Here is a 23,838-nt window from a genome sequence, read left to right as displayed (position 1 = left end):
TTTTCGCCATGATAAATGACAGGATGCTTTAGGTGTTACTGTAAACACTGGTATATTGATTTCTACGGATATATAAACCAAAATTAATAATACAATAGTAATAATAATAATAATAATAATAATATAATAATAATAATAATAGAATTATTTATACGAAATAGACAGTTGCTTACAAGTGCACTGTTGCTCAGTTTTCTGTTTTCTGAAACAGTGGATTAGTGGAAAATAAATGGAGTCAAGCTCCCGGATGCTGTTACATTAAATGTTTTCGGCTCGAGGGAAAACAATCAGGGGAATTGTTTGCGCTCGTTTTCTGCTTGTAAATCAGTAAAAGTGCTAACGATGAAACGCGAATAACAAAACATCTCGCATCACGCTGCGGAATCCAGAAGAAACGTACGCACTCTGGATCACGTGTCTCACGAGAGATACTGTAAAACACAATCTTTTTTTTTCTTCTACGTATATAACAATAACGTGTCTCTTTTTCGGTCATGCAATTACGTTTAAGAACATGAAACCATGAACAAATTTATAATTCTGAACTCTTCTCATTAACGTAAATTCAATTATTAGTAGTTAAGCTTAAGCATTTTGTTATATAACTATACAACTGATGATGATAAAGGCGACGATGAAGATCAAAAAATCTACATGTATTCAAAAAGATTGATACGAAGTCGAGATGTTGTTGAAATATTTTATCAAGCGCTCTACAAAGATTTTATCTACTTTATTTGCTTACACGTTACATATCTTACGTAAGAATAATATCTAGGAATAATGATGAGGATAATTTATATTAAAATTGCAAAGATATGATAATGGCACCAATTTGTCTCTCTCGAACGCATACGTTTCTTTTGCATTCTTCCTATTGGTTTTCACGATCATTGCTGAGAATAGCAAAATCATTATCGCTTTTCCTGATAAACTTAATATCGTTGAATCAATAATAGCAAATTAAAATCTTGTTAATACTACTCAGGTCAAACTATGTACGTGTGTTGTACATAACGGAGGAAAAAAAGAAAGAAAAATGAAGAAAATCAATACTTTAGAATCACTTTTAAGACTCTGAAAGTCTTAATACACTTATATATGTTCTCGCGTCGTTTGCGGTAAAAAAGCTAATCCGTTTACACCTGACTCGATTCCATGAGGAAAGCATACGATACAGCAATGATTGCTTAGCAAAAAGATATGAATGATGCGGCGACACGAGCTGGCAGCTGAAAAAACCGAAGTTTCAACGGAAGAATTCCCGTTCGATTTTTTTTTAATATTTATATATATATATATATATATATATATATATATATATATATATAATGGGTTGGATATATTAAATTACAAAATGCACGCCGTTGAAATTCCGTTGGGGCGATTCGCCGTCTTTCGATGCAAGGTCGATCTCAACGTCTAATCGAAGTCACGCGATCTCAGACTCGATGAGGAAGGTCCGGCCTAATCATCGTTGACCTCGATCGGGATACTCGTAGTGAAGGTTGGCGTTTCCAACTCCTCGTGCTTCTTCATCTTCATACTCTGTAATAAATAACGATGGGAGGTTTTATGTAATTACACCGATGGTGGACGTGGGAAAAGACGCGATTTACTGCGCGGCATATGAGATTGCGTCATCGTGTGACGCGTGGGCGTGAATTAAAGGCTCTCGTCGAAAAGCGCTAATTATTTAGCTGACATCTCATATGCAATTAGAGGTCGACCCGCCCGGTTGGTCGAAGCGTCTCACCTGTTGCAGTTTGTAATGATTAATGATATCCTGATCGGCCGGGCAGCTCTGTAGGAAAGCGTCGAGCCTGTACATGTGATGCATATACCGCCACAAGTGTACCAAAGTCTCCGGTATCTCAAAGTCGGCAAAGTACTTGCCAGCGACCCTGATGTGCTGCAATCGCGGCATCAGTTCGCAATCGAAGCAGCACATGGTATCGCCGGTAAGGAAGCGCGTGCCCTTGCGACCCAGATGCTCGTCGATCTTGCGCAGATGCGCCATCAGCGACGAGGACTTGGGATCCTTGTCCTTGTCCTTCGCGTTTAGCAGCAGCAGCTTGAGTTTCTGCAACGAAACGAATGAGCGGCATACAATCTCTCACCTCGTCCGAGAAAGGAACGTAATTTGACAGCTCGGTTTCCCCGATCGGTTTCACTCTCGACCGGGTCGACCGACACTTACGCTGAACAAGTTTTCCACGAGAGTGGCCACTTCCTTATCCTGTACAAACAGATTGTGCCCGCCGGGGATATTCTTCATAATGTGCCGTTCGATTTTTTCGTTCTCCAATATCGCGTCGCCGTTGTCGATCAGGATGGGCGGCGGCGTGGCCTGGAAATTGGTGCGAAAATCGGGCGGGGGTTTCTGCATATCGACCGTCGTCACCTTCAGGGAGATTGTCTTCAGCTCCGCCAGGAGATACAGATCCATGAAGTATTCTTGGCAAAAGAGACAGGCGCCCTTTCGACGGCCATCGATGGTCGATGCCTGGAAAAACGAAATTTTCACCGTTAAGATTTATATCTCAACATTAAGATAAAATTTCGCTGAGTAATTAATACATATTTAGAAATAAAAAAACAAATATGCGCGGCATCAGATGCATCTTACAATTAGATTGAAAACTTTTACTAGAAAAATGCGTTCTTATTAAAAGGTGAAGTTTTATATTGTCCCATATTATTATTATTATTATTATTACTATTATTATTACATCATCTTGTTATTCTCCGTCATGAAAGCCATTTTCGCGGCTATCGACGTTAAAGCTGGCATGTAAATTCCGCGGTATCTCATGGATTCGATTATCCTGCCAGTATCTCTGGGCGATAAGGGGGCTGACGTCAGCCAGCAACTAGTGCACGAATCCAACAACGGCGTGGCGAAACGCGAAGATCTTTGTGTTTGCGAATGATGAGCAAACTCACCCATTAGTCAAATCCGACTTCCACTATCCACACACACACACACACACACACACACACACACACACACACACACACACACACACACACACACCACACACACACACACCACACCACACCACACACACACACCGCGCACACACACACACACACACACACACACACACACACACACACACACACACACACACACACACACACACACACACACACACACACGTTTTTTACCACTCGATCGGCCGAATCGAGAGAGTGCTGAACCAACTCGCCGAAGCACGGCGCTCTCGTTTCCTCGATGTCACGGTTTATTTATTCCCTCGTCTCCGACACGTCCTACTCTGTTCGCGTTCACGGCCATCCTGAAGAACCTTGCGCAATTCGGCGATCAAAATTATCTCCTTTTCTCATTTTCGCTCCTTTCTGCCCCGTGCTGTCTTCTCGATAGTTCCAACGTTTAAAAAAATTAACGTGCACCTCCCTTGACGAACGGCGAGATGAATCTTTGCATCATCATCGAGGAAATGTCGGTAAATTTTTTTAAATTCCTGAGCTTTTCAATCTTCGTTCAACTTTCTTTTCCTCCGGCATTTGTGTTTAGTTTAATCGTACACCTCTCGCGCCTTCGTACTCTCAACCTTTGACCGTTTACGAGAATTCATTGGCTGAGATACGCCGCGTCTAATACGCCGTATCTAATGGACAATCGCGCAAATATCTTTCTATGACATTCCACTCTGATCGTTATCCCCAATGCTTTGATCCTTTATCCAACCGATGGGAGCTAAACAACCCACGCATTGTGTAACGTAATCGTTCTCTCCTCGAACAGGCCCGACCACGATCGTCCGTAATTCGAGCAAATTGAATCTCGGCAGCTCGCCAACTCTCTCTCTCTCTCCCTCTCTCTCTCTCTCTCTCTCTCTCTCTCTCTCCCTCCCTCCCTCCCTCCCTCCCTCCCTCCCTCCCTCTCGCTCTCGAACAACGACGATTCTATTCTCATCGGGCGTTAACAATCGACCGCTCTTCCAGGACAAAATGAGCCTGGCGTTTAGAGGAGAGATCGCGTGGCATCATCACCGCGCATCGCTGTCTTTGTATCGTCGCCGCTACTATCGTTTACTACGAACGACGCTGTCTTACTTTCTATCGTTCCGTGCGTCACGCGGCAGCCGGCACCTCGTGCGTTTTGTATTCTTTCTCGGCGATGACGCACAGTCCGTTTTCGAACATTGCACAACGTGAGAAAGCCGAAGGCTCCATTTGGCGCGCGCGTGATCCTCCCAGAAAAGATGATTTCCTGACGTTTTTCGAGGATCAAGGACGCAATAGCGAATTTTTTTGGATCACACATTTGCTATTTTTAATGCAAATATGCTCAAAAATTTTGCTGGCAAATCTAAAAATAATCTTGTTGGGCCTTCAAAATTATTGTGTACGACGTTCAAATTAATTGCTAGGAGATCAAAGATTTTTGCAGTATTATTATCACGCTTAAGCGTCCTAATAATTTGGATTGATGATTCAAAAAAATTATTTTCAGGTCTATATCTGGATAAATTTTCCGCTTTTAAATCCCCAAAAATTATTTAAAATTGCTTAATTAAAAAAAAAAGAAATCTATGTCAAGATCTTTTATTAACCGACTCAGTACTCTCATTTCCTTTAACGTTCTACCGCGAGATATCTTTGTAGGCGTCTCAAACGTATATATTGTTTTCACACTCCACATTCAGATGTATGTCGCCATCCAATTCCATGTTTTATTTGTCTTACACGAGTGAGATTCAAACAGCCGCACTCTTGATGCTAAATGTGAGATATGAATGCGTGTCATGGTGAGGCCTCAGGCGCCCATCAGACATCTGTTAAACATCTTTTGGAGTTGGAGTTGGAGTACGTTGCTTGGCGCAATATCGAAACTGCTGTTAGATCAACTGAAAAACGCGGAGCGTCATTGCGCAATACGAGGCGCCATTATTTCCGGGACGGACAGGTGAAATAAAAATACGAGGAATAATTCGGCGAAGATCGTCGAGCGAGCCTCGCTTATTTCATTATCAACGCCGGCTCGATATTCCGCACCGCTGCTTATATGTCAATCGGGAATTCCGCGTAGGATATATTCAAAGAGTTATGTCTTTTCCCCTCGGTCACGATTGTGCAAGCGAATTTTATGATATGACTCACTTATCCCGAATAAAGCGCGCAATAAGCAGGTAAAAAGAGGAGAATAATTCGCGAATTGAAACTGTCTTTACAAAGTTTAGCCGTGACTTCGTCACAGTGTCACTTTAATTAACCTCTAGATATTACATCATATTATTTTCCTTATCGAATCTCGAAAAGAAAAAACGAGATAACTCGCAGTAATACTGGTCAACGCTACACGGAAAGAATATTTAAATAAGAATATTTAAATTTGACTAGACTACAAATCTGAAAATAATTTTGTTGGGTTATATAGGACAATTATATAGGACGTATGGTGTGATGACAGTACTTGACAATTTTTTATATTCTGGTAATTAATTTAAGCTAATTTCTACGTAATTATTTTGATGGCCTTTGACTTTCCGACAAAATTATTAATATTATTCAGATCTCTATCGGGCCAAATGCTTAAGTAAAATTATTCTTTCCGTGTATCAAAAGCGAATAAAGGGAGAGCAGCGTGATAGCAGCTTGGAGAAGTATCTTTGAGGTTCTCCAGCGGAAATCTAGGTATTGGTATTCATGTCGAATATACGCGAGCCGCGCGGAGAACGCGGATGGTGGATCAAATGTCACGAAGAAGACACTGAACATCTTCCATCTTCGAATGCGGCTCTATCTTTCACTCGGTCGGCGCTCCTCGCCTCCTTTCTCTATTACGAAAGCTTGAAAATTTGTACGTGGCGTCAGGTGCGCATCCGTCGATATTCCGTAAGAAATCGAACATTCCAGAGGAGCGGTGCACACATCGGAAAGAAGGACAGAAGACGGAGGAGACGAAGGTGACAGAAAACGGAGGGAGGAGGGGGGGGGATCTGTTCAAAGTCGCGCGACAAATTGCTCTCCTTTTAAGCTACCGGCATACCGAGCGTACAATTTGGATTTTTTTTTTAACGACGTGACTTGAGTCCCCCGTGTGTCAAGATAAATACGACGCATCGAGTACAACACACGCAGGCGAATTCCATTCCTTTAAAAAGCCGCGCAAGCATTTGCCTAACACGAGCCGGGGTGTCTTTAATCGAATTCAGCATATTTACACAAAGCAACGCAAGGAAACAGGAACCTTCGCCGTGGAATCTCGGTTTAGGCGCGCGAGAGGAGCGAGAGGGACGGAAGCGTTTCTTTTTTTCTCGCGTCGATGTCTGTTACGCGAGCGATCCGCGTTATTGCGGCCTCGCGACATCGTTACGTGGTTCCGTCGAACCAGGGATCGGATGGCGGAAGAACAAAAAAAAACGGTGGAAAAAAATCGAACGAAAAAAGGAAGACCGAGAGACTAAGAGCGGTGCATGCATCGCTGGTATCGCTAATGGGTAACATCGTGAGCAACCTTGTTTCATGCCTGAAAGAAATTAATGCGTGCCTGCCTACTCGTGTCATCCGCCCGAGGAATTCTCTACACGACAAAAGTCTATAAGGAAAATTATTCCGCGAAACAGTTTCATGAAATATGGACGAGTCAATGACTCCGAGAGTGACACAATTCCGGTCTCGAATCGCGACTTTGAGTCTAACGATTAAGAGAAACAGGCGTTTGATTTAAAAGATATATCAAAATGTAGATTGCTATAAACGACATTGTAATTTGCTTAAATTTTATTGTTAGGAAGGAAAAAATTGATTTTGCTGAAGAAGCTAAAAATTTTGTTGGGTCATCAAAATAATTATGCAGGATGCTTAAATATATAATGCTAAAAATAACAAGTGGTCATTTTTTATCATTTCTAAACCTTTTTTAAATTAATATTTTTTTCAATATAAAAAATAGAATTTAAAAATTATTAATTTTCCAAATTAATATTCCATTGGAATAAAAAAGTAAAAAATAAATGGAAAGTTAGAAAATTTCAAAATCCTATCTTTAATTTTTTTTTTATAAAAAAGAAGATATTAATTTAAAAAAATAGAGATAATTAGGAATACAGGTTCAATACTTCTAGTGTTGAACAAGATAATAATACCGCCTAAAAATTCTACCAATTTGAACTATATAAATGTTTTTGATGATCCAACAAGATTATTTTCAGATTTGTATCTGGTTAAATTTTTTAGACGCTTTAATAAAACTAGACTTTTCATGTTACTTATATTTTTAGTTAATTAAGTTTTTGTGGCTTAATTCTTTGTACGATCGCAACAGCCTCCTTATTTTGACAGACGTCTCCATCGCAGCATTCTGTATACGCACAGGACGCAGTCGGCATCCCGCTGTACAATATACCGTTACGAATAGGCAAATATATACGCACGTACGCACGCGTGCGAGTACGATTTGTGCGAATATATGCGGTGCACGCAGCATAAGAGCCATAATTTCACGATGGCGTTCGCCGTTCGCCGCTCGCTCGCCGTTTTTCCTGAATGAAGCTGACGGTGGAAAAGAAGGGGGGGGAGGGGGAAAAAAAAGGAATGCTCGGGACGTCGTTCGCGAAGATATGAGCGTAAGCCGCTATTATTAGACGTTTTGCAGTCGCGTGGACATCGATATCCTTCGACCTCGCGAACGAAGGACGGGCTTCCTTCTGCCGCGCTCAGGTTCCTTTTCACGCAACGCGTCTCTCTCTCTTCTCTCTTTTCAACGCGTTACGCAAGTATTCGTGAAACGAACGTGCGAACTTTCCGAGTGTCTCTGACTTCCACCGAGACACGCTTGTAATGACCTTAGAGGAGATTAAAGTGCGATCGATCGCCGCGCACGCAGGTGATTACGCGATCGTTCCTTGTGAACAATGTGATCGCGGTCGGAAAAATAACTTTGGCATCGGCTAAGAAAGAGAAGATACTTGAGAAGAGACACCGGTAATTATACCGACAAACATCTTGAAAGAAATATGAAAAATAGCGCATGCGTAAGCGACAAGTCAAAGGGGAACGAGGTCTTTTCTATTTTTTATATCTCCAATCGATCAAAGAACATATATTTTAATTTATTATTATCTCTTTTCTTGTAATTTAAGCTTTGTTTTTTTGCCAATTTTTCCTTTTTAAATAAAACTATTTTTTCCGGAGGAAGAAAAAGGTCTGTGTAAAAATGTTTCTTTCTAAATAAAATTCGTGATCCTGATTATAATTCATTCAACAATTGTACGAAGAACAATTTTGCCGACAAATATAAAAATTCGATCAGATACAGATCTGAAAATAATTTTGTTTCATCATCAAAATAATGGTAATGTAGTACTACGCTTAAACATAATAATAATAATAATAATAATAATAATAATAATAATAATAATAATAATAATAATACTAAATGTACATAATAATACAAAAATGTTTGCTCTTTTTCAATCAGCAATCAATTTAAACGTTGTACATAATAATTTTCGAAGCCCAACAAAATTATTTTCAGATGTGTATCCTTTTTAGGATTAACAAAACAACAAAAATATTCTTCTTTCCGTATTATTGGGAAATATAATGGAGAAAATCCGGGAAACAAAGTCACCAAAGTCGGCGGGGAAAGTCAGAGATGCGAGGAAAACGGAAGGCAAAGGAGTCCATCGTTTAACGGTAGAATCTCATGGAGGAGAACCGCGTGATAGCCGCTCGTCGTTTTCGTCCCGTCGTTTGACACACTTACCCGAGAGAACCTCGCATGATCGCCTCCCGAGAGTGCAAGGTCGGCCGGTTTACCATTAAATCTTTCCGTGTTGCGCGCGCGAGCGCGCGGTTTCGACCCAGGATCGGGTCCAGAATTGCGTCTGTTACCTGTACGGTAATTCTTTGATTTGCGACAACTGTGTGGGCGACCCAATGGCGCGCGTCGACGTGGAGTTTTGACCCCGTTAACCGAATAAATTAAATTAAACGGTCGCCGTTTAATAATATGCGCGGTATTTCGTTGCGAGGAGAGAGAGAGAGAGAGAGAGAGAGAGAGAGAGAGAGAGAGAGAGAGAGAGAGAGAGAGAGCACGACATGCAAACTCGATTTGATTTGCATATTCGCATTAATGTACACACAAAGTGGCCTTTCGAATCGAATCGTGGCGAGATATTAGAAACGATTATCGCGGACACTCCGAGGAAGTTGCGACGATCTACCCGCGACGTTCTCCAGCTCGATAGTAGGACGCCTCGATGAACTAGATACGGATGTTTCATTACAGTTAGTTGTACATATTAATGAGCAATTTGTCTCGACAGTCAGAAGTCCTGTGGCACATCGGTTTTTCCGTGACAAGGCGAGACTTTATCACGATTTTTATCCAGCATCGAAAGAAGTCGATAATTCACAATTGATTCTTTGTGTTTTTATCTGTATGTTTATTCGCGAGATATAAGTGAAGTGCATATTCTTGGCGTACCTTGGTGTACCAACACTTCGCCAAGCTACCTGAATATTTATCTAACACTGCAATCGAAGTGATAAGCCAGTTATCTGAAAGAACTGCCGCGTAGAATTCTCACTGGCACACTTAAGGACAGGTTGCCTACCGATATGGCGAGCGTCTCGCCTTCGACAATAGAAGTCAGCGAGGACTAGAGAGCGAAGGTTCTCGATGAAATCAAACACCGAATCGTATTTTCATGACGCAATCCTTTTTATATATACTTAATATACAAAAAGTATAAAAATATGTATTGTAAATTCAATTAAGAAAAATAATAGGACACCTAAGATCCAATCCTGCCGAGTAATGCTATTATCTTATTGTTTAAAACTTATCTCGGCTTATATTATTATTTACAAAAAATATCAATTTATATATAGATTAAAATTTTAATATTAAGATTACGATTTGCGAAGTACATGTCGAATGCTTCGCATTGCTACAATAATATGCGTAATATTAATTATAATTTATTCAGTGATTATGAATAACTTTTCAATTAACAATTTATTATATGTAAATTACTTCTGTCATCATTTTCTCAGAAGAAAATGTTAAAATGTGTCCCACGATTTCGATTTGTGATGCTTCGTTCCTTTCACCAGTCGTAAGTTAGTTTGAAACTAATAAATTGTTGGTCAAATACTTCGCATTGCTATGCGATATGCACAATTAACATAACCTTATCAGTAACGATAATAATTTATTACAATTTATCATTACATGTGAATTTTTCTGCGATGTCATACTTTTACAGGAGAAAACTTTAAAAGTCTATTTCACGATTTCAATTTCGAGACGCTTCGTTTCTCTCTTTTTCACGAGCCATCAAATTCAACGATAAGTATTAAAACCATTGTACGGCATATTTCTCTCGAAAGAAATTCGATTGATCACCGGCGAAAGTTCAATCGTAAGCTCTTTAATGGTCATTTCTAAGGTAGTCTGTTTCCATTCAAAGAGTCGTTCCCCCTTGGAAATGTGAAAAGAAAGTTCCAAGAATTTGCGCCGAGATCACCCTCGATCAAATCAAGACGACCGAGAATAACAATAATCGCAAATAGCTCCGCTTATTAATCTAATCGGAATCGAAAACGTAATATTGCGATATCGTAATCAATATATCGAAATCGTAATTTAGCGATATAGATATCACAAAATTATGATATCATGTAAGACCTTATGTCCTGTTTATATCATATTTTTCTTTTTAAAAAATATGCCACAACTCGTGCGTTTTAATAATTTGCCGTTGACTCATTCCTTTCCTTCTTTATTTGGCAAAAACAAAAAAAAAAAAAAGATTATTCAAGAGTGTAACTAAAAAAGTTCAAAAAGATCGAAATATATAACTTTTATTTATAAAATCATTTTATTTATTTTTAACACGAAAGCTATATATGGCATTTAAGATGCCAAGTCATGATGTCGAAGTGCTTTTAATACTAAAAAAAAAAAAAAAAAAAAAAAAATAAAATTCCTTGAAAAAGGAATCCCTTTTAATTTTCCAAAAGTTAATAAAGAGATACTAATTTTAAAATGCACGAATTATTCCGATAAGATAGGAATGTGCCAACGGTCGAAGTTTGTACCCGATATGCAAGATCGATCGATCGATCGCGAGCCTAGATCCAATATTGCGATTTCGTAGCCCGCGAGTGCTCGAAAAATCTCGAGGCCAGGTGGAAAAACCAGTTCGGTCGTCTAGGTCTTTCATTTTTCCCGTCTGCTTTCCGGATCGAAAGTCGCGTTACGCCGCACGCGCGGGACAACTTTTTCATTCAGACAACTTTTCCCATCATGAAAGATTTCGTTTGACGACGACGATGGATGGCAGCGACAGACGCCTTCTTGTCCAATTCCAATTAACTTTTTCTCTTTCTTACACTTTTGACCCACTGTGTAGGTCACAGTATCACAAGATAGTAGTATCGCAAGACCCATTGTATTTCAAAATATCAGCGCTAATCATGTATAGTTCACGTCACGTGAACTATAGATGAGGCTTCCATGATTTCTTCAAAAAGGTTAACGCACAATGTTCATTATCAAATTGCCTCTCGCCCTAATGAAGTGAATTGTAATGTTCACGAACGCATTCGACAATGTATCATGATACAGATAATACTAAATAATAAATATAAAGATAAGTAATTGTATCAATCTTTGTGAATTAAAGAGTTTTATAGTATTAATTATTTTATAGTATTAGTATTTTATAGTAGCAATTTGAATAATGAAATTTTGGACCATTAGCCCAGAAGTTTTCTTGGGGAAAAGGAGGGACCCTCGTTTTATGACTTTTCCCATCGTGTCCCATCTGCCGCGCGTAATGCCCGCGCTGGGTGCACAAACATTCGGCGGAGAGAGAAGGCGAGTGCGCGGCTCCGACGCCTTCGATGACTCCATGCGTAAAGAAATGTGTAGCATACGCATCGCATAGCATAGCATAGCATAGCATGGCATGGTATGGCATGGCATGGCGGGGTATGATATGGCGTACCGCGCCGCGGCTTTTCGCCTTGCGATCTACCGAGCATTTAACGTCCGGTTCTCAAGACGCAACAAGGCATAAAGAATTGCTCACGCGTTCATTTATCGAGTCGAGTGGCACCCAGTCGCAAATTGGTTTATTAAATATTAGATCTTTTGATAGGTGGTCCACTGGATAATTCCTAAGTATTGGCCGATGTGGATGGACGTGGATCAATCGCAATGTGATCAATTGGCCGTTTTGACCCATTTGAGAGTCAAGGCCATATAAAGAGAAGAAGAAGAAGCGACGTGATCAAACAGGACACATTTCCATCAGATTCCAGCCAATGTCGATTTTTCAACCGGCGTGCCGATTCGCAATAAATGTCTCTATTCGTGACGACGGAAACCCGATGATTCGGTCGGCGGATCTGCGGCGCCGAACATCAAACCGAGCACCGGTAAACCGGTCTTGACCCCTTGGCGTAACGTTAGATGCACGCACCGAAAAGCTCATAACACACGTACGCATCGATGAGCCGTCTTCGTCGGGAGATTTCCTCGTCGGCCGCCGAACAACCATAAGCAGCGTACATACGTACGCACGTACAGTGATGACGGACAGAATAGTTGTAACACTTTAATTTGTGATGGATTTCGGAATGCATTAAACATATCCAATAGAAGAATTGATTTTATGGATACTAGAAGAGAAATTCTTTAATTGGATATTTGTTATAGCATTCTAAATTCCCATGAAAAATAAAAATGTTGCAACTATCCATCACTGCACGTACATATGCCTCGACATATAGGCCGGTATTCATAGTCTGTTCTTATATTTGAAACTGTTTTTAATAGGCTTATACAGCTACCTTATTGGTTGGAAACGTAATCTTAAGATCGATGTTGAATATAAGAACTGACTATGAATACCGCCTGTAGTGTTACTGGCTGAAGTATACGGCCAAATTTCTTCGATCTTTCGTTTTGGCAGACCTAGAAAGGGAGAATGTACGCACGGATCTCTCCTTCTACTATCTCTTTATTGGTTGAATCTTGTCCAGCGAGAAGGAGAACAGTAACGTATTGATGCAAGTTGGAAACCTTCTTAATGCAAGGCTATTTTCAAGTGTGTATAAATATGTGTAAAATTGAAATTATTATTTATTTTTATTTATATATATGTGTGTGTGTGTGTGTGTGTGTGTGTGTGTGTGTGTAATAAATGATTTCTACTTGTTTATTATGCAAAAAAGTAAGGTGCAGATATGTCGTCAGGTGTCTCATGGTCCTGGTCAACATGAATCGCTCCTACTCGCACGTAGTCCTATCCTTTTCTGCATTTTATCAAGACACTTTTGATTCGATCTATTTCGTCCAGAACTATATGCCGATGTAGGTACGCACGTATTTTTCGCGTGCTCGTTCCGATCTCTCGCGATCACGCGTCAACGAACGCGCGAGGGAGCCTCGCTCGAACGACAGAAACGACCAGACTCGCGAGCCTCACGACGAACGTTACCCGGTGTCGATCACGGGTGAGCGTGACGCGAAATAAAAACAAAAGTCGCGCTGGAAAGAGAATAAGAGAAAGAGGGAGAGACCGCGAGAAAGAGACGAATGGGGAAAACGGTCAACGGATTATTTCCATGCTGGTCGACCGCGACTCCCGCCGAACGGTCGATTTTCACGGTCACGGCGTTTCCGTTTGGAAAGGATGGGGGGGGGAGGCAGGAAGATAATCCTGCGGTTTCCTGCGGGAGCAAACAGAAACCAGTCGAGAGCTCCACGCCCATAGCGCGCACGGGACGACTGCCTCCTTTTTCCTCCGTCCTCCTGTCCCTCTCCCCCACCCCTCCTTGCACCTTTCCGTCCGCCTGTCCGCCCGCTCTGATCTATCCGTCTCGCTCGCATGACGATTCCTCGACCGCGCGTGGCATACTCACCTTGATGATTAGCTCGATCTCGGGCACATCGCCGTTACTGGTGCCGTTCTCATGGTTGTCGTCCGCCATCCTGACGGGGATCTAAGTATGCGGCGAGAAAGAAAGAAGGCACTTTTGTACTGTGGCGTTTCTCAGGGGCTACCTCGATCTCTCTCTTTCTGTCTCTCTCTCTCTCTTCCCCTGACTCGGGGAGAAACCACAAGAGAACGAAAAACGAACAGAACACGATGGAAGTCCGCGGAATACTGACGCACGCGTGCCGCACCGCATTCACGCCACTAGCGCCGCCTGCAGCGCGCCCAACAAACGTCACGTGACACATCATCGCGAAAAACGCGCGTGACTTAAAAGCATTTAGATATGGAAAAGTGATAAAGTGATAGAGAAGAGAGAGTAAGAGAAAGCGATAGAAAAAAAAGAGCGGAAACCTATTTTTAAATTATATTAACTTTTACGAGAGACGACAATTAAAACTTTTTTAGATTTAATTTTAAAACTTTCTCATCGCTTATATAATTAGGTAGATTTCTATTGATTTTTTTCTATTGATTTTGATTGCTTGAAACATTACACGACATAGAAATAAATATTTCTATCGAGGATTATTAAATATAAACAGTTGAGCATAATGTCCAAATAATTGTTACATAAATTTTTTTAAATTTACTTTTCTTCAGATGCACAAGTAAGTGATAGTAGTCTCTTCAATGATTTACTCGAGGATTTACTCTATGTGACACTTCGCAATTTTTAAAGTATCATGATAAGAGTGATTCTGTTACAAAGATTCTCTGTACGATAGATGCGATATATTACCATTCGTGCAATAAAAAATAGTTTTTGAATTTACACCTTATCTTGTACTTGTTCGGAAAAATTTGCACTTTCCTCAGTTAGAGGAAATTAGATAATGAGTTTGTTCTTGAAGAGTAAAGCACGCGCTTTCTTCTATTGGATCTTCTTTGCCAACATATTTTTTTATATGTTTAATTCACAAAATATTGAAATATTCATAAATATTGAAATATATAGTTTAAATTATACTTTTTATTATTTTTTCATCTTATACTTATTTTAAATTGCTTTTTTACCATTATTATTACCCACACTTCGATGCAATGTGACATTGCTGATTAAAATTATGTAGAAAATAAGAAAGGCCGATCTCGGAAATGCCATTATTTGCAATTTTAAAAGAGGTGAAATTTTAAGAAAATATGATCGAAGAGAAATTAATTGATTTTTAAGAGTTGGAAACGTGACAGTTATTTTGTTTATGACATCTCAATTGTGAAAGCGTTGAGGATAGTGTTTTAACGAAATAGTTGCAACTTCAAATTATTCCTACATTTAATAGACCGCATCGCATATATAAAAGGAGGATTTGCATTGGGCGTTAAATATCTGAGTTGTAATAATCGTATGCTATATTCTTAGTAATAATCATATGCTATATTCTTAACTATGATTCTTAAACAATATAGCAACAATAAGAATTTCATATGTACATAATTACTAATCCTCTTCATATAACGATCATATAACGTAAACTCGTTTAACGCCTTATGTTTGGTCGCATCGTAACACATTATTTGTAAATTCTACAGCTAGAAGTTCTCATGCTCTCTTTCAATTAACTTTTTCTTCTTTTTCCGTTTACATTCGTTAAAAGAAAAGTGAAGGATAAAAGTCTATACGACAGATCAAAGAAAGAGGATATGCTGAGTGTATGAGTTCAATCGACAGACTATGAAAGCTATGCGTTCATATTATTAGTGATCTCTAAACGCTACAACGGTTAGTGCTCCATTTTTTTACTCACTTTTCTAACAGATGATTGCTGTGAGCAATTTAAATGAAACTAGGCCGGGCGTAAAACATACATTATAAATTTTTCTTAATTAAAGCCTTAGAATGTAAGATACTCAGCCGTCATGAATTTCTCGATTTGGTGGCTGTAGGATTCCTTAGTTCCGTTTCGATATCTCGTTAAAAATATGAAAGACGCAAGCATACCATCATCAATGAGATTCATGATAAGATCTTTTTAAGAATATAAATGTCGTCTAAACAGTTTTATATATATATATAAAATATTCTAATCGAAGCAACATACACACACATACACACACACGCGCGCGCGCGCGCGCGCGTGTGTGTTACTTCGATTAGAATATTTTATGTGTGTGTATGTGTGTGTGTTGCTTTGATTAGAATATTTCATTCAACTCCAATGATCGATTTGAGATTTCATTTCTCTGACTCATCATAACATAACAATAACGCGTTTCAATACGTCACTCAGATTGGACCCCATTTCTAAAGCGGCGGATAGATTAGCGTAGATTATTAGCAAGTGTAGGATACACGCTTAAAAAATTATTTCATATGTATATAATATACCATAAATATCGAACATTATCATAAATATATGAGTAGGATAATAGTAATAATTGACTAATTTTGGTTTTACACGGACCCTAATTGCTTCATCCGTTAATTGGTACTTCATACTCTGCATCCCAGAACACTAATCAAGTTTTCATTTGAACGCTCGTAGCTTCCAGTCTGATTGGCGATCCTAATTTCGCAGTGGGTCCAAGCTTTCCAAAGAAAAATCATCAGTTCCAATACACAGCCCTCTACTAAAACCATCCTGAAAAAATTTTACACGATATGTATTACAATTTGTTTATAACAGAGATAATTAAAAGATCTAGATTATGTGTTTCACCTTCATCTCCAGCAACTTCTTGTCTAACAAACCAATAGCATTTTCTAGTTCCTGCTGGCTAGGATTAGATGTCATGGTCGAAGCTCCGAATTCTCCCATTTCGAACGGATCCTTAAATTCATTTTTTATATTTAAAGTCGGTGTAGGATTGAAAGGAATACTACCAAATAAATCTTCTTTGATCCCATTCTGGCGTCTCGAGTCTTTCGTCTTTGGTGGTGGTGCCACTAGATAGAAAATACAATATTTTGAAATAATATAAAATAAAAATTAATAAATTTCTGTAAATCGTATACTTACGCAGAGGCGGAGGACTGATACCATTAGATTGCGAGAAGAAATTTGATCCTGAAGATAGCTGACCGTTAAGAAGTGGATTGTTATTAGACTGATGATTAGTGAGACCATTGGCTGCAGTCTCATAAGCCCTTGGATTGAAATCTTCCTCAAACTCGTCCATCAGCAACCCTTCCAATTTGGTGCCAACCGACGGCACTGGCGCTGGTTCATTTCTGCATAATAAAATAATATGAAATCAAGAAAATAAAAATTAATAAAATCTATAATCGTTATAGAATTTGATCATACCCTATGAAATCATCATCAAAGCTCTTCTCAAAACTCCTCGGCGGAACCGGCGGTGGTTGCTGAGGTCCATTAGACGTATTTCCATTACTGTCGCTGCTCATATTCAGCAGTGGCTTGTTAGATGTACCATTGATCTGCGGCGAATCCATAGGAACTCCAGGTACATGAAGAATATCGGGTAGATTATGCTGCGATAAATACGTCGACACGTCTGCCTAAAATAGGAATAAAAACATACATGGTCGAGGATTACGGAAATAATTTTTTATCATGAAATAATTCAATGGTATTCTTCATTTTCTCAACTAACCGAGCCTTTAATAGCCGCAATATCTTGCAATCGTTGCCGATAAACGTTATTTTCGTGCTCGAGTCGCTTTATTTTCTGTTGCAGCACCATACAACGTCGTTGCGTTTCTAGATCTTTGCCAGACGTTTCCAAGAACCTTCTGTAGGCCAGATCGAAGGCTTGGCCGATGGTCAGCGTGATCTCCTCGGCTAATTTGTCGCTGACGAAAACGAAGCACGTATGCCTTTCTGCGTCCTCCTCTTTCGCGATGAAACTGAAAAACTTTTTCTCCCCTTTGTCGTCGGCGCAGTATGAAATTCTATGTAACGGATACTGATGCATAATTCGCTGTAAGAATAATCTTCGGTAAAATCACTGCGAGCAATCGAGCCTTGGAACATGCGAATGCGGAAAAGAGTTATCGTATAAAAATCATTTTCACGTCAACGAGTGACACTAACCTTGGGTGTCGTTTTCGTTTTTGGTTCCTGTATCGCCACGCCATCGATACTTATAGTGAGCTCGACCTTCGGAGTTTTCGTGCCTTCGCTCTTCTTGAGTTGCTGATTGAACTTCAGTTTGCAAATCGCCTCTTTAACAACCTCGATGCCTTTAGGTTGGTCCACTTCCGTGCTGCCCAAATACTAAAATATTAAACCATAAAATTTAAACCATAGTAAGAAGACGAAAAAAAAAAAAAAGAATATCCTTCGACGTGCATGCGAGTTATAAAAATAGAAGGAAAAAACGACGTGAGAAACATCGAAGCGGCGTGAGAAACATTGTGACGCTTCCAAGAAAAATGCACTTCATTATTAACGATGGTTTTTTTTTTAGCGCATTCCTCCGCGGTCTGCATATCTTTGCATTATAATCGTCATCTCCTGCATGCATCTGCAAAGTAGCTAGCGCACGACATCTCTCGTCAAGGTAATATTTCCGAGAGAAAAGTTGTCTAACTGCTTACAGACATGGCTGTATAATTCGCGATATAAACACTTTTTACGCAACCAAAACAACCTAAGAGTTCTAGGCGTCTCAAATTGTATAAAAAAATATTTATTTATCAAGCGAAGAGATTGCGAAAGAAATTATCGGCAAAAAAAAAAAATGGAAATAGAAGTCGGGACTTTCATCGCGATAAAAATTGTAAAAAGCGAGCAGAGAAACGAGATATATACGTCAGCAGAAAGAGAAATTAAGTCCAATCAATGGAAAATGATCAATGGAACTGCTCGCGAATTCCGAATAAACTGAATAAAAAAAATGAGGCATTTTGCAATGACGTTTGAAAATAAGACGCACATCTAACGGCAATTTACGCCGCATTCCTGCCAGCCGATGAGATATCCCTGTACTTTAATCTTACACGAACAACGCGATAAACGTAACATTGACAAATTGCGTGATGTTATCGCGCTACGATGACGACTCGCTGCGTAGTTTAATGATCTTTGGATGCTTTTACATCTCCGATATGCGTTTTCTTAGATGGCGGAACTGTTGTATCTCGACGCAAATCTAAATCCAAATCTAAATTCTCGCGTCGAATTCGTAACGACACGATGAAATTAATCTTGGCAATTTATTACTAATTAATTTGAAAATAAAACAAAAAGGGAAACTTGAACAGATAATTCTAAAAAGTATTCGATTTCTGAAAGCTAGAAGTCTTTCACAATTCTGCTCTCACGACAACTTTTGAAAAAAATCATAGAAGTTTCACATAAAATAATATTTCCATAATTCCATAACTATTTCCATAATTATTCGTAATTAAAAAAGAAAGACTCGTGCTCGTTTCTCTCATTCCAATAATCAATCAGATCGATAAATATTTTTCTGCGCCACGCAGAGAACTTTTCTTCGGCGGGAAAAAAAAAAAAAAACGCAAGGAGAGTTGGACTGCGGAAACTTAGTCCGATCCGGAGAAAAAGGCATATCCGGACATGTCGATTCCGCCGTTTCGTGTTTAGTGGTGACGACGACATACAACGCTCGTTTCGTTTGTGAGATAGTGAAATCTGGCCGCTCGCGAAGTTTCGAAGTTCAATGAACTCGGCGGCGACGCGCCGGTTGTTGGGTCGCAACGCGCGTCTCGAACATTTCATCCGCGATACGAACGCCCGGTATTCGTATTCACCGGGGAAACTTACGTACGTGTACCGGTAACAATTCGAAATGAAAGGCAGACGGCGGCAGAGGTTGCGCAATTTTTCCGGGTGACGCGAAATGAATGAACGTCTAGGATCTTTTTCTATTTCTGTGCAAGTCATCCAGAAATAATGAGATTCCACAGCTGGCTAGAAAGTGTAAATCGCGCGTCACTTTCATTTTTATGTTCGACATCGTTTTTTAACGGTCGGACATTAAGTTCCTCTCGTCGTTATGTCCAATTTGAGCATCTTTATCGATGCGTCCACGCCTTCCGTTTCTAAATTCGTATTTCCTTCTGTCGTCATAAAAATTATGAATTTTTGGCAAATTAATTATCGCAAGTTTTTAGATAATTTCTATAAAGTTGTTTTTCTAATAAAGTTACATTTTTTTTTCAGAGAAAGCTTTGTTATAAACTAGATTGAAATTTTTAAAAATTAAAAAAATCTTTTTATCTAAAAAAAAAAATAAAGGAATAATATAAAATATTTTTTACGATTTTATTCTTTTATCTCTATTATCTTGCTGGCAGTTATTACCCAATAGTTGCCAGCAATTTCTCCGATTTTTCTCAGGTCGTAGGTAGAAAACTCGACGTTCCGCCCGACGAAATAATCAACTTAGCTATTGCCTTAATTACACTCGTCTGTAGCGAAAGGTAATTAGGCGAACGCACATCAACAAATTCCATGAATGCGTAATTGATCCTGCAAGGCGGGTTTACGAACTCAATTAGCTGTCGGAGGTGAAATTAAGAGCGGAAAAGGAGAATGGATGACACGCGTCGCGATGATCTCGACCTTTTGCTCCTTTTGCAGTTTCAAAATACCGAGAAACAGTGCCAGGGTGATGCCTGTACTTGTTGTTCATCCCGTGGTTTCATAATCTATCACGACCTTGCTCAATGTGCATACTAACGTCATACCAATAATCAAGAATATTCTTGTGCTCGATTAAAACGCAATAAATATAATTTTAAGTAATTGATTTATTTGATTTGATTATTTATTTTAATTTAAATAAAAATATTTTTAGAATTATTTTTTATTCCTTTCGATGTGGATAATGTATTCGTAATAAAAACAAAAAATTAAATAAATATTATCTTAAAAAAAAAAAATAATAAATTTCGTTGCTGTGTTAATATTATCATTATATTAAAATTCTTGTTAAAATTCTTATGTTCGATTAAAACGCAGTAATATAATTTAATAATTGATTTACTCGAATTAATTATTTTTTTTAATTTAAAATACTTTTAGAATTATTGTTTATTCCTTTTGATGTTATATTATTCATAACATTTATTATTCATAAAAACAAAAATTTAAATAAATATTGCCTTAAGAAAAATAAGAATGTTGTTGCTCTGTAAAAATTACTATGATGTTAAAATAAATATCCTAATAACCGAATAACGATGCAGAATAAAGGTTTAATTTTTATAAAGATTCATGACATTAAGTGAATCAATCTAATCAATCAAATCGAACAATAAAAAAATAAAATATTATTACAGCACAAAAATATGACAATTTCTTAAATTATTTAAATTTAAAATATTTAGGATCCGTGTTTTAAAATATTTTTATTATTTAATTTTAAATAATAAAAATATTTTAAAACACGGATCTTTCTTTTCCATCCTAATTTTTGGTATTTACGAACATATTCATAGTCAAAATAATTGTACTAATAAATAAATACGTGATTATAAGTAATCACATAAATTATTGCATTAGTAATTAAATTTGCAAAATTTAATAATAAATATTTCTTTCAATTTAAAATATTTTTAGAATTATTTTATGTTTCTTTTTATTTGGATGTATTGTTCATATAAAAATAAAAAAATAAAAAAATTAAATAAATATTGTTTTAAGATACGAGATGTTTCTTAAAAAATATTAAGACTATTATTAAAATATGTTCGAAACTTACGCAACAAACTTATTTCTTTTTAATTATAATATTTAAAATGACTTATATATCTTCAAATATTTAAAAAATTAAATTAAATTTTAATACTATAATAAAAAAAAAATCGTTTAAAAGAATAATAAGTCTACATGTAAATTCCCAGATATAAAAACATGTTCAATCACCTTATTTCCAACATATTTTGTTTGAATTTTATTGCAAATCGTGAAAGCGATCGTTGTAAATTCTTCGCCAATTAATATATATAAATAATGGGATGTAAAAAAACGCCATGACGCAACACTCATTCTAATACGAGGAAATGTTCGCAGTATAGAAATCGTACAATACCTTGACTAGGTAGGCGATGTGTCCTTTTTGGAGCGCGTCCGGTGGGTGTATCCAATTCCTACTCGTTCCTGTAAAGAAGAGAATGATTTTCAACCTTTCCCATAGCAGTGGCAAACTATATTCGTTAATATTAGTTATGATATATGTGACTTAGCCGAGTTACTCACCTCCGTTTTTATTTGGCTGATTTTTATTGTTCGTCGAATTTTGCGCCCACTTCAGTAACGTCGAGTTCCTCATATTGTCGGCCTTTGAATGTAAACCGACTCTCAAACTCCTGCAACACGAATGTCGGAACGATTAAATTGATTAATTTGATTAATTTCCAATATAAAAATAGCGCAACTCTCATATCATTTTTAAATATGATAATTTAAATATATGTAAATTGAGCTTCCGAGACTATATTATTTTAAATGCATATAAAATGTATAATTAATAGTTCTCTCTCTTTCTCTCTCTCTCTCTCTCTCTCATTAATATTATTTCAATTCAATTTATATCGATAATTAAATTCTTTTCCTGGTTTCAATAAGTATGATTTTTACACAAATATAATTTCAAACTTATATGTATGTATGTATGTGTAAAAGTAGTATATAAACATATGTCTATATATGAGAATAATATTCCTTAGCCGTTCGTGACAGTTCAAATGAAAGGCTTACAGACCGAGTGTTTACGAGTGCAAACAATTTAAATACGCCGCTGGTCAAACGTCAAAAGCCAGCGCCAGTTGTAATTTTTCCTTTCCCTTAGCATTCTACAAAGTAGGACGTGAGTTTTGGAGTTTATCCAGGTTATCTACCATTCTCTTCCTCTTTTCACGCGTTCTATCTTTTCCGCATATCGCCTCGCTTTTATCTGTGTTTCGAAAATCATTTTCTATCAATGCTTTTACGACGCAGAAGCTATTACGCGTGTATCACCAAAGAGCATTATCGTTATCACAAAAAGGAGCAAGAATATATATCAAGTTATATCGCTAAAAGAAGAAAAGTTTTTTGTTTTATTTATAGATATGAATTTTGTAAACAATTTTAATCTTATAATTTCGATGCACTGAGAAAAAAATAAGAACTAAATGTTTTCATATAGCAAAAATGTTGTAATCTTCATATAAAAGATTTTTAGTCTTGTGGATTGAAAACTAATACTTGCATCAATACAAATTCAATCAAATCAAGAGTAAAATTTTTAAGAAGATTATATTTTTACTTATACATGAAATTATTTGTCTTGATTTAAGATTAACTTTTTTTTTTTATAAATCACTCATCCGTAATTCGCGTTTATTTAAATATCAAAAGCTAAATATTAAACAACTGAGAGAATCATAGCCAATTCTTCGGCAAGCAGGATCTTGATTGTTAAATTTCTATATGAAATAATTTCAAATAATTATGTCACCAACCACTATTTTTAGCAGACTTACAACGTAGCGATTATATAACAATTTGATAATCCAAATAAAATTTGAAATATATTAAATACAAAAGACCGTTTATTTAAAACTATTATCATTATTATAATGGCAGTATCAATATACTAGAGGCAATTTTAATTACATTTGGTGTTATGAAGTGCAGATCTAAATTGACGCGGCCCTGAAGGAGAATGCAACGAGGGCGTGCATTCTACTCCTCTCCTTGGTCTTTCATTCGAAGCGATTGTGGCGGCGAAATCTTTGTTCGATGTCTCCATCATCCACCTCCCTCCCTCCCTCCCTCCCCTCCCCCTCGTTCTCCCGCACCCGCGCGAGATCCAGTTCTCTCCATCATTTCTATCCGGAGGAACGCGACTAAATCTTTTGACGTAACGAGGCCTATGTATATTCATAGAAAAGCAGGTCAATTACATACGCGTTAGCATACACGCATACACG

At 37.8% G+C, this 23,838-nt stretch overlaps 2 protein-coding genes across 4 annotated transcripts in view; both read right to left on the bottom strand.

Moving 5' to 3' along the window:
• Nucleotides 1-35: 35 nt before the first annotated feature.
• On the bottom strand, nt 36-14,170 carry Clic (chloride intracellular channel protein 5). Its single transcript, XM_011640203.2, has 4 exons — nt 13,915-14,170; nt 2,201-2,506; nt 1,757-2,083; nt 36-1,548 (listed from the first exon to the last, which is right to left on the bottom strand). Exons 1-4 carry the CDS (start codon nt 13,981-13,983, stop codon nt 1,468-1,470), a joined length of 783 nt encoding a protein of 260 aa, XP_011638505.1. The 5' UTR covers nt 13,984-14,170; the 3' UTR covers nt 36-1,467.
• A 1,076-nt stretch (nt 14,171-15,246) lies between these two features.
• The window catches only part of LOC105428106 (PTB domain-containing engulfment adapter protein 1), a 34,123-nt gene continuing 25,531 nt past the window's right edge, over nt 15,247-23,838 (bottom strand). For all 3 annotated transcript variants that reach the window (XM_089071593.1, XM_089071594.1, XM_089071592.1), the window contains exons 2-9: nt 22,121-22,230; nt 21,954-22,021; nt 17,987-18,169; nt 17,547-17,873; nt 17,237-17,451; nt 16,949-17,160; nt 16,649-16,875; nt 15,247-16,570 (exon numbers count right to left, since the gene is read on the bottom strand). In XM_089071593.1, coding sequence (XP_088927719.1) covers nt 16,496-16,570; nt 16,649-16,875; nt 16,949-17,160; nt 17,237-17,451; nt 17,547-17,873; nt 17,987-18,169; nt 21,954-22,021; nt 22,121-22,193 — 1,380 coding nt within the window. In that variant the 5' untranslated portion in view covers nt 22,194-22,230 and the 3' untranslated portion in view covers nt 15,247-16,495. The remainder of the gene's footprint in view (nt 16,571-16,648; nt 16,876-16,948; nt 17,161-17,236; nt 17,452-17,546; nt 17,874-17,986; nt 18,170-21,953; nt 22,022-22,120; nt 22,231-23,838) is intronic.

This window comes from Pogonomyrmex barbatus, unplaced genomic scaffold (assembly GCF_055798465.1).
Source record: "Pogonomyrmex barbatus isolate J1 unplaced genomic scaffold, ASM5579846v1 scaffold12, whole genome shotgun sequence".
In the NCBI taxonomy this organism is placed as follows: domain Eukaryota; kingdom Metazoa; phylum Arthropoda; class Insecta; order Hymenoptera; family Formicidae; genus Pogonomyrmex; species Pogonomyrmex barbatus.
Note: the sequence above shows the minus strand (reverse complement) of the source record. Positions and strands in the feature narration are given on the sequence as shown.

Coding starts and splice junctions, on each gene's coding strand:
- Clic (XM_011640203.2), bottom strand. CDS start 13,983: ATGGCGGACGACAACCATGAGAACGGCACCAGTAACGGCGATGTGCCC. Junction 2,507..13,914: donor AGATCGAGCTAATCATCAAG/GTGAGTATGCCA, acceptor TCGTTTTTCCAG/GCATCGACCATCGATGGCCG. Junction 2,084..2,200: donor TCGTGGAAAACTTGTTCAGC/GTAAGTGTCGGT, acceptor GTTTCGTTGCAG/AAACTCAAGCTGCTGCTGCT.